General features: G+C 32.0%; 1 protein-coding gene and 1 non-coding gene across 2 annotated transcripts; one reads left to right on the top strand and one right to left on the bottom strand.

The window, feature by feature from the left end:
- Positions 1-5890: 5890 nt before the first annotated feature.
- Positions 5891-5964, bottom strand: TRNAT-AGU. The gene has a single exon. It is a non-coding gene; the product is annotated as a tRNA-Thr (tRNA).
- Positions 5965-8058: 2094 nt separating this feature from the next.
- LOC124932404 (endoplasmin homolog) lies at positions 8059-14753 on the top strand. Its single transcript, XM_047473025.1, has 13 exons — positions 8059-8197; positions 9155-9275; positions 9364-9517; positions 9598-9790; positions 9891-10017; positions 10103-10241; positions 10707-11024; positions 11108-11323; positions 11432-11591; positions 11871-12009; positions 12118-12268; positions 12913-13317; positions 14283-14753. Exons 1-13 carry the CDS (start codon positions 8131-8133, stop codon positions 14556-14558), a joined length of 2466 nt encoding a protein of 821 aa, XP_047328981.1. The 5' UTR covers positions 8059-8130; the 3' UTR covers positions 14559-14753.
- Positions 14754-15428: the final 675 nt, after the last annotated feature.

Here is a 15428-nt window from a genome sequence, read left to right on the forward strand (position 1 = left end):
ATCCAACATGTACAGGGTTTCTGAGAAGCTTAAACTCCTGAAAAATCATCTCCAAAGCTTTGATAATAAGAAGTTCAGCAATATCTCCAATAGAGTTCTGGCTGCTAAAGAAGAACTGGAAGAAGTTCAAAAAAGGTTATTGAGGGATGATAATGATGAACAACTCAATGAAACATAAAGGGATCGTTTGAAAATTTCAGGAAGCTGAGTCTTCTTAAAGAGAATTTTATTAGACAGAAATCAAGACAGAGCTGACTCTCGTTGGGTGACAAAAACACAACTTTCTTCTACAGAAAATACAAGACTAGAAACATGAGAAACAATGTATACAGGCTGAAGAATAATGATGGTGAATATGTTCAGGGTCAAAAGGGTATACAAGATTTGGCTATCGATTTCTATAAGCAGCTTATGGGTACAAAAAAGCAACATCAAAGTCACCTAAATACCTTGTATCAGATTATTTATAGGAAAATTTCTGCAGAAGATAGTCGCGAGTTGATAAGGGTGGTCACGAGGGTTGAGGTTAAAGAAGCTCTGTTTAGTATTAATAGGAATAAAAACCGGGGTCCTGATGGGTTTAATGCACAATTAATGGAATACATCGGTCCTAACCTTGATCCCCAAAACTGCGGTACCCGAGAAAGTACAAGATTTCAGACCATTTTCCAACTGCAATGTGATTTATAAAATAATTTCAAAAATAATTTCTAAACGATTTTAAAATGTCATAGGAAAAATTATAAATCTTAACCAATCTGCATTCATCCCCGGTAGGACAATCTCTCATAATATTCTTCTCATGCCGAGCCTTTTAAAAAACTACGGGAATAAGAAAATATCCCCGAGAGTGGTTTTCAAAATAGATATCAAGAAAGTTTTCGACATTGTTAGATGGGAAGCCATTCGAGACTTTCTAGTTGTATCTTCTTTTCCTATAATTTTATTGATTGGATTATGCAGTGCGTTAATCATCCTTCTTTGTTGTTAGCGTTCAAGGAGTCCACGGAGGCTATTTCAAGGGTGAAAACGGGATAAGGCAAGGGGACCCCCTCTCTTCTTACCCTTTCGTAGCTATCATGACGATCTTTGAGAGCATCTTCGCGATGTTCCGAAAGAATCGTCCATACATCTTTCACCCATTCTGTGAGGTAGAGGAGGTAACCCATTTATGATTTGCTGACGATTTGTTCATTCTAGCGCACGCAAACATTGATTCCATTAAAAGTATTAGGCTGCAATAACGTTCTTTTTTGAGGTTACATGTTTAACTATTAATGAAAGTAAAAGTGTGGTATTTTTTGGAGGCGTGAATGACGAAACAAAGTAGGACATCTTTAACATCATGGGCATCAAGGAAGACAGTTTTCCCATAAAGTACTTAGGAATTTCGTTAACCGCGAAGCAGATCGAGATCTCACACTGCAAGCCGCTGATTGAAAAGGTAAAAAACACGATATCTAGCTGGGCAGCGAAAAAACTTTCTTATGCAGGGAGGATCAAACTTATCAAAACCGTGGTCATGGGCATAGTTGGCTACTAGGCGCAACAAATTGTCATTCCGAAGAAGGTAATGAAGGAGCTCAAATGGACCGCTCTCTACAAACCGGAGGACGAAGGAGGCATCGGCTTGAAGAACCGTATCGAGTGGAATAAGGCTCTCACCTTCAAGCATTTGTGGGCTTTAGAGCGCAATCAGGAGTCACTATGGATCAAATGGGTGCATACGAGGTTTATGAAATACGAAACCAGCATCTGGACCTGCAAAATTCATGAAGGTATGAGCTAGTCTCTAAAAAAGATTCTTAAACTAAGAAACGATATTGAAAATCTTTATGACATCCGGCTAGGGGACGGGAAAGTCACTCTATTCTGGCACGACCCCTGGTTCAAAAACCAGTCTATCATCCATAAGGAGAAGTTTTAAAATATCCGCATCAGAAGGGACTGCACATAAGCGAAAATCAGAGATACTAAAGACGGGAATTGGGACTCACTCTTGAGAAGAAATCCAAAAGGACAGAGGATACTTGATCATATAAGTAACATACAACTACACGACAGACAAGATATTCATGAATGGAAAGATGAGGACAATGGGAAGCTGGTATCGAAGAAAATATGGGAGGTAACCCGGGAAAAAGCACAAAAAGTAGAATGAGCTCCTGTCTAGAATGATCTCTTAAACTCGTGGTTTTTTTTTCATTTTGGGATTTTTTTAATGAAATGACGCCTAAGTCGTTTTCCAAAAAAAATGAAGGATAGTTCAACTTTAAAAGTGTTAAGTACATTCTAGAACTTCAGAAATACTTGATTATTTTGAGGGCACTTAATGATGAGTGATATTGTATGAGTATAAAACCAACTTTAGAAGTTAAAATTGTTAGGTACTTTCCTTTGAGGGAAATTAATGATCATTGATATTTCCTTTGAGGGAAATTAATGATCATTGATATGGTATGAGTATAAAATAAGGGTTTTAAAACATATCAAAAGAAAATTTAGTCTTCAAAAGGAAGAATAACGAGTTAGGCCTTTTATAAATTGTATGATGTACGAAAGATATGTCTTGTCATAAGTTTTTTCAAAGATTTTATAAGGTTCGGACACTTGAAATTAAATAATATGAATTAAAGGAGTTTGGAGAAATTAAAAAGATAAAAAAAACATCGGAAGATTCAAAATTTAGTGAGTTTGAGCTTTATAAATATTGTGCTGGAACCCGCAAGAGCAATATTCTATATATGTTTTCAAATAAATGTCATCTTAGATTATATACAATTTGGATATACTGGGGCAACCTAGAATGTGACACATGATGGTGTCAAGTTTTTCTTTTTATTTGGCATTTCTAAAAGTTCAAAATTTAGAATGTGTTAGTGGAGATTATATACATTTGAATTTATTGGGGGAAACCTAGAATGTGACACATGATGGTGTCAAGTATTTTATTTTATTTTATTTGCCAACTCTAAAAGCTTAAAAATTAGAATGTGTTAGTGGAGAACAAAAATAGTAAAAAATTAAGAAACTTAGAATTGATAATAAACTTAATTTCTGAAAATGAGAAGTTCAATTAAATATGCAAATAATATGAAATTACAACACATCTCACAACAAAATAGAGTTGATGAAAAAATGATCTTATATACATTATGTTGAATCCAATTCTAATAACTAAATGATTGAAACTTATAAACCAAATTAAACATGAGAGAAAGAAACCTATCATTCAAGATCTTTCCGTTGAAGATTATAAGTAAACCATTAATGTGAAGAAGAATGCCTTGATCCATTAATCATCTGTCTAAGACAGAAGACAGAAGATTGGGTGTTTTGATCTTCCAGATTCAGCAATCACCTACTTCTCTCTCTAAGGATGATGGAAGCTTCAAAGATTGTCGGTGGAAAGTGAATTGGGGACCATAACCCCTTTTATATAGCTTTATTTTATAATTTTATTTTGACCATCACAAAATATAAAATTATCCTAAGGTATATATACATATATAAATTATCCATATTAGTTTCAATATACTCCAAAATCCCTTAAACTTTATAAATCACTTCAAAATTGATTTAACTCAATAATAATAACATGTATAACTTTTAGTCAAATAATATAAATCCATATTAGAATTATAAATTCATATAATTCCAACACATTCAATTATATAAATTATCAATAATACTCCTGTTGAGAGTTGAGCTCAAAATCTTCCGCTTACTAAAAGAGTGCTCTAACTCAATACAGCTATTTAGAGAGACTTGGAAATGAATAATATTTCGAGAGTAAAACTCCATTTGACAAATATGAGAATAAGGCCAAATGAAAAGTTGAATGAAGAAATAAGAGATACTCCATGTCAAATTCTATTCAGGTGTCACTCAATCCTGACATGAACCTATAGACATCTCTTCAAGCAATGGTGATGAAGGAGATGATAAAATTAATGTGGAGTCCAATTGAAAAAAAAACACAAGGACAATGGTAAAGAAGATGAGTGTAGTAAGTTACAATTCAAGAGAAATTGTGCAACCTTGAAATAATATTAAATGACAGTTAATGGATCCACTTAATCGACAAAAGATAATGAACTTCAAGTTGATATTCAATGAAGAAACTAAATGAAGATGGAATTGGGTGCACGATGTATAAGACTCTAGTGGTGGTTGACTCGGCCCTAGGGTAAGACAACCAATGCAGTCGATTAAGGCACCTCAATCTTTGGGCCCACTCAATTTTAAAAAAAAATATATATTAACATGGTTTGAACCTAAGACCTATTAGAAAGTGTACTTAATCGACAAAAGATAATGAACTTCAAGTTGGTGTTCAAAAAAGAAACTAAATGAAGATGGAATTGAGAGCACAATGTATAAGGCTCTAGTGGTAGTTGACTCGGCTCTAGACTCTAGCGTAAAACAACCAATGCAGCCGATTAGGGTAAAAAAAAATTAAAAAAAATCTAAACATGATTTGAACCAAAAACCTATTAAAAAGTATAATATAATTTAACCAACTAAGTTAAGTTACTAGATTCAATTTAAATAAGTCTACAATGTGCTATGAATACCAAAAATAAAGTCACTAGATTCAATAAAAAACCAATTTTTGAGACTTAAATAAGTGAAAATAAAAACAAAACTAGCATAAGTGAGAGAAAATAGACTAAATACACTTTAATGTCTTGATTTTTAATTAGTTGGATATTAGATATTAATTTCATAAGACTTCTAATTGAGATTAAATCAATGATAAATATGATGTTGATGGGAAACCATGCAACTTACAATATTGTAGATTCGGTTATAAATTTACAATTAAAATGAAGAAAGTATAGTTCAACTTTAGAAAAAAAATACTTGATTATTTTGCGGGCACTTAATGTATGAGTATAAAACCAACTTTAGAAGTTAAAGGTGTTAGGTACTTGATTCCTTTTGAAGCAATTAATGATCATTGATATAGTATGAGTATAAAACAAGGTGTCTAAAACATATCAAAAGAAAATTTAATAGTCTTCAAAAAGAAGAAGAATAAGTTAGGCCTTTATAGATTGAATGATGTATAAAAAGATATGTCTTGTCATAAGTTTTTCCAAAGATTTTATAAGGTTATGATACTTGAGATTAAATAATATAAATTAAAGGAGTTTTAAGAAATTAAAAAGAAAAAAAAAACACTTGAAAATTCAAAATTTAGTGAGTTAGATTTTATAAATATTGGGTTGGGAACCCACACGCTTCGAATATATTTTAAGTTTAATTTCATCCTAGATTATATACATATGGATTTATTGGGGGCAACCTAGAATGTGACACATTTTATTTGGCAACTCTAAAAGTCCAAAAATTAGATTGTGCCAGTGGATAACAAATCTTGTAAAAAGTTAAGAAACTTAGAATTGATAATAAGCTTAATTTCGAACGAGAAGTTCAATTAACTATGCAACTAATATGAAATTACAATATGGATTTATTGGGGGCAACCTATAACGTGACACATGATGGTGTCAAGTGTTTCATTTTATTTGGCAACTCTAAAAGTCCAAAAATTAGATTGTGCCAATAGATAACAAATCTTGTAAAAAACTTAGAATTGATAATAAGCTTAATTTCGAACTAGAAGTTCACTTAACTATGAAATTACAATATGGATTTATTGGGGGCAACCTATTATGTGACACATGATGGTGTCAAGTGTTTCATTTTATTTGGCAACTCTAAAAGTCCAAAAATTAGATTGTGCCAATGGATAACAAATCTTGTAAAAGGTTAAGAAACTTAGAATTGATAATAAGCTTAATTTCGAACGAGAAGTTCAATTAACTGTGCAAATAATATGAAATTACAATATGGATTTATTGGGGGCAACCTATAATGTGACTGCTCTTGTTGAGAATTGAACTCAAGACCTCCCGCTTACTAAACGGGTGCTCTAACCAACTGAGCTACAAGAGCTTATTCACTTAAAAACACTTGGAGTTGAATAATATTTCGTGAGTAAACTCTATTTGACATATGAGATTAAGAACAAATGAAAAATTGAATAAAGAAAATAAGAGATGGTTCATGTCAAATTCTAGTTAGGTGTCACCCAATCTATTAAATGAGACATGAATAGACATCTCTTCGAGCAATGATGATGAAGAAGATGATAAAGTTGATGTGGAGTTCATTGCCAAAAAAAAAGGAACACAAGGACAAAGATAAAGAAGATGAGTGTAGTTCTTAGTAAGTTACAATTAAAGAGAAATTGGACAACCTTGAAAAAATATTAAATGATAGTTAGTGGATCTACTTATTCAAGTTGGTATTCAAAGAATAAACTCAATTAAAGAGAAACTTCACAACCTTGAAAAAAGATTAAATGACAGTTAGTGGATCTACTTATTCAAGTTGGTATTCAAAGAATAAACTCAATTAAAGAGAAATTGGACAACCTTGAAAAAGTATTGAATGACAGTTAGTGGATCACTTATGGTATTCAAAGAATAAACTAAATGAAGATTGAATTCGGAGCAGAATGAATGTATAAGGCTATAGTGGTGGTTGACTCAGGGTAAAGCAAACAATGTAGTAAACTTTTTATAAAAATAAATATCTTAACATGATTTGAACTTAAGACTTGTTAAAAATATAATATCACCAACTAAGTTAAAATACTTATGCTAAATACAATACAAATTATTAATGTTACAATATAACATGTTAAATAAAAAAAACACATTTTATCCCAAACTTCGGTGCAGAACTGTGTTGACTACTAATAGTTTTATCTCGAGCATTTTAATAGACTTATATTAGAGTTTGAGCAAATTAACGGTCTAAACTTATAGACTTATAGTTTGAGCAAATGAATGTTCTTGTATGAAGAACTAGATAAAATCATTTAAATGAGTCAACCAATTAGTGTCATCAAGAAAGACGATGAGAATAAAATAAATCTTTAAAAAAAAAATTATATATACTTAAGCAATCAACTAGATATTTAATAAATTTATATTAAGTAATTTATTAAAGATAAGCAATTATCATGATAATTATGTATACATAATATAAAACACACATGTAAATCTATTTGTTATTGTGTGATGATAGTATGTTAGTTATAAATAAGGATATAAAAAATTAATGATGATCTTAATGAATACTGCTGATAGTATTTTAAAGAATGAAAATTAAGAGACATAGCAAATGATTTGGTAAAAACTTATTTATGATATAAATAAAAGTTGTTTAAACTTAAAAATAAAAATAAAATTATTTATAAATTTAGTAAACTTACAAAATGTAAATGTGGTGTCTAGATATTTAAATGTTTATTATCCAAAAACATAAAATCTACACAGAAATGAAAAACTTAGGATAATAGCTAATGTTTGACATATTTAAATGAAGTCATAAATTTATTATCCAAAGCATGTCAGAAAGTTTTATAATTTATGACTTTCATTGTATTTATATGTTTGACATATATATATTTTTTTAAATTTACAAATGATTTAAGTCTAATTGTATTTATTTTTTTATTCTTAGATGTGAAAAATAAATGCTGAATTTTAATATTTTATCTAAATTTGAATCCTCTTCTAAATATAGATAATTCAGATCTCAATATAAACATGTCATTAAATTTGAGGTTTCAAATTAATGTTGTACCATATATCTATAATTTATTTGAATCAAAATATCTGTTTTTTTTTTTAATTCCAACCATTATACACACCACAACTATAATTAAATTAATTAAAAAATATATTTATTTTCTTATAACTTAATTTTTCAAATAATTTACAATATAAGATTCTTACTCCCATACCCTATCTATTTCCAAAATGCCATTTTTATTATTCTATTTTTAGGTCAATCTTTGAAGTCATCTACGATCTAGAACAATCCATTTCTCCACGTCTAAGGAGGAACTATTGACCAATAATATATTGCCACGTCAACAACACTAGTTATTCACCGTTAGATCTTCCACGCTGGCATGATCACCGAACCAATCAGAACGGTCCATCTTCATCTCTTTCGTTCCTATATATGTAGGTATAAATACACTTCACTTGGAACTCACTTACCATAAACATACTGAACTTTTGAGTGACGAATTTACATTTAACGATGAGGAAGCGGACGATCCCTTCCGTCCTGTTGATTCTATGCTTTCTATCTTTACTTTCTGATCAAGGTATGTTCTAGATCTCTCATTTCTCTTCAATTCATGCTTTTATTTTATATTTTTCGAGTGAGAATTGAATCTTGTGACAGTTTTTCTGTTGATCTCTTCTCTCCGATTGATTTTGAACTGCTGAATCTCAGTTCGTAATACTGTATTGACGTTCATATTGATTAGATGTCTATATTTCCTGAATCTCAGTTGTTTTTGATTGTGAAGGTGACTTGTTAGTTAAGCTGATGTTTGGAAAACAGGCTTTACTAAAGGATGTTCAAATCTCTGTTTATGCTTAGAATATTGATATTGTCGAGATTGAACGTATTTTAGGGTTAGGTTATAGTTAGTTGACATGATAGTGTAGATGATCTCATTACTAGGAGCTTTAATATTATGTTACGACTGGCCTTCAATGTTTTGATTGTGAAAGTGTCGTTTATTTTGATTTTAAACGTAAATTGTGGAGAATTTGTGAAAGGAAAGTTTACTATTAGATTGACTTGTTAAGCTGATGTTTGGAAAACAAGCTTTACTAAAGGAAGTTCAAATCTCTGTTTATGCTTAGAATATTGCTATTGTCGAGATTAAGCGTATTTTAGGGTTAGGTTAGGTTATAGTTAGTTGACATGATAGTGTAGATGATCTCATTACTAGGAGCGTTAATATTAATGTTACATTATGTTATGGCTGGATTTGAATGTTTTGATTGTGGAGAATCTGTAAAAGAAAATTTTATTATTAGATTGATTTGTTAAGCTGATGCTTGGAAAACAAGCTTTACTAAAGGTAGTTTAAATCTCTGTTTATGATTAGAATATTGATATTGTCGAGATTAAACGTACTTTAGGGTTAGGTTATAGTTAGTTGATATGATATTGTAGATGATCTCATTACTAGGAGCGTTAATATTATGTTACATTATGTTACGGCTGGACTTCAATGTTTTGATTGTGAAGGTGTCTGTTTCTGTAGGCCGCAAAATACAGGCAAATGCAGAAACTGAGTCAGATGAGTTGGTGAATCCACCAAAAGTTGAAGACAAGATAGGAGCTGTTCCAAGTGGTTTATCTACAGATTCTGATGTAGCTAGCAGGTTTAGACATTTGTTTATAGGCAGTGTAAATTAGTTGTGCTCATCTACTGTAAGCTTAATTAAGAAGTTGAACTGTCTTGTGTTTCAGGGAAGCTGAGTCGATCTCAAAGAGATCACTCCGCATTAATGCTGAGAAATTTGAGTTCCAAGCTGAGGTATCCCGGCTTATGGACATCCTAATTAACTCCCTGTACAGTAACAAAGACATTTTCTTGAGGGAATTGATATCAAATGCATCTGATGTAAGTCTGTTACGGATTTTATATTTGATGAATCCTATTCTCAATGCAGTATGCCAATCGGTTTATATCTGAATTTTCAGGCCTTAGACAAAATCAGGTTCCTCTCACTTACGGATAAGGAGGTTTTGGGTGAAGGTGATACTGCAAAGCTTGAAATGCAGATTAAATTGGATAAAGAAAAGAAGATTTTGTCTATCCGTGATAGTGGATTGGGTATGACAAAAGAGGATTTGATCAAGAATTTGGGAACCATTGCCAAGTCTGGGACATCAGGTATTTTTTTTTCTTATGTGTTGATGGGATGTCAATTTTATAGGTTGTTGCTTCTTAATTTGTGACGAAATGTGTAAATAAATGATGTATTTCTTTGCAGCATTTGTGGACAAATTGAAGACAAGTGGAGACCTTAATCTCATTGGTCAATTTGGTGTTGGGTTCTACTCTGTGTATCTTGTTGCTGATTACGTTGAAGTCATCAGCAAACACAACGATGATAAACAGTATTCCCATGTTCCCATATTTTCTTTTCTTGAGGATTTATTTGCTGTCTTTTATGTAAAAATAATATAATTGTGTTGCTTTCAGATACATTTGGGAATCAAAAGCCGATGGTGCATTTGCCATTTCTGAGGATATATGGAATGAACCACTTGGACGTGGCACAGAAATCAGATTGCACCTTAAGGAGGATGCTGGAGAATACTTGGAGGAGAGCAAAATAAAGGTTGGTCACATTATCATGTCTGTAATTCTCCCTAGGTCATTGCATTGTTCCTTATTAGCGGCGTTTTCTTTCTCTTGGTTAGTGTCTTAATGGTGTGTTTGATATAGCTAAAAATTAAGTGTTGAAACACTTAATACTGAAATTAGTTTAGTATGTGAAAAATATGTGGAATAAACCAAATAAAATACTTTAATTTTAAGTGCTTCACATGTTAGTTGGTTTGATAAAATATTGAACTACTGTCGGAAAGGATTAAAGACTATTTTACCCTCATAGTAGTTTGATTATCTCCAAGGGTTAAAATTCTCTTTTTTAGTATCACAACTTTTTAACTTAAGCTTGATGTTTTAGCTTTACTTTTTTGGCTTAATTTTTGAGCAGAATCTATATAAATAAGTGATTTTCAATACTATTGAACTTATTTCAAAGAAAAGTTGTGTTATAAAACATTGCTATTGGTTTCAGGAATTAGTGAAGAGGTATTCTGAGTTCATCAACTTCCCTATATACCTCTGGGCAAGCAAAGAGGTTGATGTAGAGGTCCCTGCCGATGATGATGAATCTAGCGATGAAGAAGAGACTTCCGAAAAGAAGATTTCTGAGGAAGGAGAAGAGGAAGAAGAGAAAGGAGAAGAGGAGGAAGAGAAAAAGCCGAAGACCAAGAAAATCAAGGAAACAACTTATGAGTGGGAGCTCTTGAATGATGTTAAAGCCATATGGTTGCGTAGTCCAAAAGAGGTTGCTGATGAAGAATACATCAAATTCTACCACTCTCTAGCCAAGGTGAATTCTTATACCATCCTGAGCTCATTTGTTGTGGAAGTCGTGTATTCTTCTTTACAGATTTAAGCTTTCTCATGCAACAGGACTTTAGTGATGAAAAGCCAATGGGATGGAGTCACTTCAATGCTGAAGGTGATGTTGAGTTCAAAGCTCTCTTGTTTGTTCCACCAAAGGCTCCTCAGGATTTGTATGAGAGTTATTACAACACGAAAAAATCAAACTTAAAGTTATATGTTAGAAGGGTCTTCATATCGGATGAGTTTGACGAGCTTTTGCCCAAGTATCTCAACTTCTTGAAGGTAGCTAAGTTTCACATTACTCGCAATGACATGTTTGTTTGTTTGTATATATATATATATATATATTATGGGAAACACTAAATTATATAATGTGTCTTCTTTTCTCAGGGTCTTGTTGATTCTGACAGCTTGCCATTGAATGTGTCGAGGGAAGTGCTTCAACAGCATGACAGCTTAAAAACAATTAAGAAGAAGCTGATCAGGAAGGCACTTGATATGATTAGGAAGATCGCAGATGAGGATCCAGATGAATCTTCTAACGATAAAGGTGAGTCTTATACAATTTGCTTCTTATTCCAAGTTGAATATGTGCACAAATCTAGTTTTATTCATTTTGTTTCTGCTTGGATCATTGGAGGGGTTACTTTTAGCCTATTTAGATTTTTATTTTATTAAACTTGTGATCCATATTATTTTTTAGATGACTGATTTTTGGAAAACATATTAAATGTTGAATTTCCAGTTCATGACCCAGACATAAAATGCATACCAAAACATCCTAATTTGATCTTAGCCACCAATCTAAACTTGATTTGTCATTTGACAGCTGATGAGTCTGATGATGCAAACGAGAAGAAAGGTCAATACGCCAAGTTCTGGAGCGAGTTTGGCAAGTCAATAAAACTAGGTATTATTGAGGATGCTACTAACAGGAACCGGTTGGCGAAACTTCTGAGAGTTGAGAGGTACATTGTTTTCATGGTTCCCAGGAAAAAAACGTTTGTAGTAATTTTGTGATTGTTTCTGTATTATGGGCTGTAATGATTGATACCTTTGTTCTTATTTATTTTCAGCACAAAATCTGATGGAAAATTTACATCGCTGGATAAGTACATTTCAAGAATGAAAGATGGTCAGAAAGACATCTTTTACATCACTGGAACCAGCAAGGAGCAGTTGGAGAAATCTCCATTCCTTGAAAGACTTACCAAGAAAAATTATGAGGTATATATTTTCATCTTTCTCTAAAAGAGTCCATTTTTGGGCATTGTTTGATGAAACATCCAAATATCCTCATTATGTTATTTGGGGATATTTTCAAATAACCTTGTTGGTTTTGGGGTTATTAAAAAATGGTTAGTTGGATTTTTTTGAAAAAGATATTTAGTGATTTAAATTTATAATGAAAAAAGTATTTCAACTCAAATAATTCCAAAGTTCCAAATAATCTTTTTTAGACATTTAGTGATTTAGTTATCTTAGTTGATGAATTGTAAGGCTAATTGTTATTTAACTCAAATAATTCCAAATAATCTTTTTTATCGAACAAATGAAAAACCCTAAAGCTTGTTTTGATGTGAGTTATTTGGGATTATTTCAAACTAATTCACTATTCAATCAATCATCACTCCTCAATGCACCATTGGTTTATTATTTATCATTTTATTCATTTTTACATCAAATAAGACCCGTTACAAGTGAGCCTATTTCGAAACTGTGTTTTCTTAGTAATGTATACTTGTAACTAAATATCAAATAAAAATCGTTGAATTGTAAAACTAATATGAGGTGTGAAACTAAATTTGAGTAAAAAACCATCCTTTTGATGGTAAATTTATAGGTTTCTGATTGATTTGGTGATTTTTCAGGTAATTTTCTTCACAGACCCAGTGGATGAGTACTTGATGCAATACCTAATGGACTACGAAGACAAAAAGTTCCAAGACGTGTCAAAAGAGGGTGTGAATATCGGAAAAGTTTCAAAAAACAAGGAACTGAAAGAATCATACAAGGAGTTAACCAAATGGTGGAAAGGCGCTCTTGCGAGCGATAACGTGGACGATGTGAAAATCAGCAACCGTCTTGCAGACACACCTTGTGTGGTTGTGACATCGAAATATAGTTGGAGCGCAAACATGGAGAGGATAATGCAGTCACAGACTCTTTCCGACGCAAACAAACAGTCGTACATGCGAGGCAAGAGGGTGCTCGAAATCAACCCGAGACACCCTATTATCAAGGAATTGAAGGAGAGAGTAGCCAAAGATCCAGAGGTATAGTAAAGATCAAACCAACTACTTTATTTGTTTCTTTTGAAAGTCGTCTTGTTTCATCAAGGGTTATTTGGATTTAACCTAATCTCAAATAACCCACCTCAATCTCATAATTTGCTAAATACCTCAATCTCTTCTAAAAAAAAAATATTTTTCAATATATTTATACCTTAATGTTTTTTTACCCAATTAACCCACAAAATAATATACATTATAGTTATAACTTACACCATACACCGAAAAAGGTTTATTTTAAAATAAGAACGAATTATTCAAATAATCCTATTGGATTATTGATTCTTAAATATTCATCTTATCTTTTCATTCATCTTCTCATCAATATATACTCTTTAAGTTTTTTACTCAAATAACTCACTTCCAAACAAAGGTTTTTTCATCTGGGTTATTTGAATTTAATATCATATAACCCACTAGGGTAATTCAAGTTACCCACTTAGAAAGACTTGATATTTGAAGTGGGTAATGACATTATTATATTCCTTTAGTAATTTTTTAGAAATGGAATTGTACATCCAGAATAGTTTTGTGTCTAAGAGAATAAATCTAATCGTGCTAGCTTCCTAAATAAAAATATATTCATTAACTTCTTCTTACTCAAACAACTCTTGACAAAAATTCAATTTTTAATAACTTTCATCAAGGTTTTTGAAGTATCCTATATTTGTTATCCAAATATCCCAAGACCCCATTATCTACAGAATAAAAGGATAAGAAATATAGGATATACTTCAAAAATCAAATAAAATAAATTTAATCATCCTCCCTTATTTTATTCTTTGATAAAAAAATAAAAAAATTCAGTCCAAATATAATCTGATTTTCATGTAAGAAGGTTTCCCCCCCAAGAAACCCCCCCAAGAAACCGTTTTTTTTTTAAAATACCCTAGATGAAAGGTCTTAGTATCTGATTTCTGGGAATGTGATGGTGTTGTAAAACTTGGTAGGATGAGAGTGTGAAGGAAACGGCTCAACTTGTGTACCAAACAGCTCTGATGGAGAGTGGGTTCGTGTTGAGTGACTCAAAGGAGTTTGCTTCGCGAATCTATAACTCAGTGAAGTCTAGTCTGGATATTAGCCCGGATGCAACAGTGGATGAAGAAGAAGAAGAAGTAGCAGCTGCGGAGATAAAAGAAGAAGTTTCTTCTTCTTCTCCTCCCAAAGAAGAAGAAGAAGAAGCAGCAGCAGATGATGAAGACAGTAATGGTAAAGATGAGTTGTAGTTGGATTGAGTGTTTTTGTATCACAAATACTTTGTTTAGTATAGTTTATTTATGGATTTTGTATCGATAACTTGGCATTAGAGAAGCATTGTTGTATTTTGATTCATCTCAGAGGAATAAGGCTCTGCAAGAGGGTGATCTCACTCATCATTACTATATGCTTATGAATTGGTGACTTTTGACCTTTTTTTCTTACTTTGATCTTTGATTTTAATTTTAGAAAGTTTTTTTTCTTACTTTGATCTTTGTTTTTAATTTTAGAAAGTTAGGACAATTATATTTTTATCTGACTTTGATTTTGAAAGAAATTACATGATTTAGGGAATGTTATCACATATAGCTGTATAGATAGATGATATTCGAAGAATAGTCTTTATCGCCTTTTAGCCATGTGATCCAAGACAAAGGAGCGGAAGCTGCAATCACAACATGAAGAGGCACACGAAGATGAGGCAAGAGAAAGTGGAGATTAAATGTTAGAAGATGCAGATCTTTACAACATTAAGAGGCAAATAAAAGTAGAGATTAAACGCTAGAAGACTTAGATCTTTACAATATGAAGAGGCAAATAAAAGTAGAGATTGAATGTTAGAAGGCGCAAATAGAAACTGCAGAGCAAGAAGAAGGCAAATGAGCTGTGTTCAATTAAAAAGCAAATGAGCTGTGTTCAATTAAAGTTAAGAACCTAAATAAATTTCAGGTTTTGTAGTGGGAAATGTTTCAGGAAAAGAGATGAAAAGCTGAATTTCAGGTTTTGTAGTGGGAAATGTTCCGGGGAAAAGATTGGAAGACTTAGTAGAGTCTGTAATGAGACCGGGATAAGGACGGAAGTGAGAGTGTTTTAGCTTACCAACGAGAACATAGAGTTGA

The sequence above is a fragment of the Impatiens glandulifera genome, chromosome 3, assembly GCF_907164915.1.
Source record: "Impatiens glandulifera chromosome 3, dImpGla2.1, whole genome shotgun sequence".
NCBI lineage: Eukaryota > Viridiplantae > Streptophyta > Magnoliopsida > Ericales > Balsaminaceae > Impatiens > Impatiens glandulifera.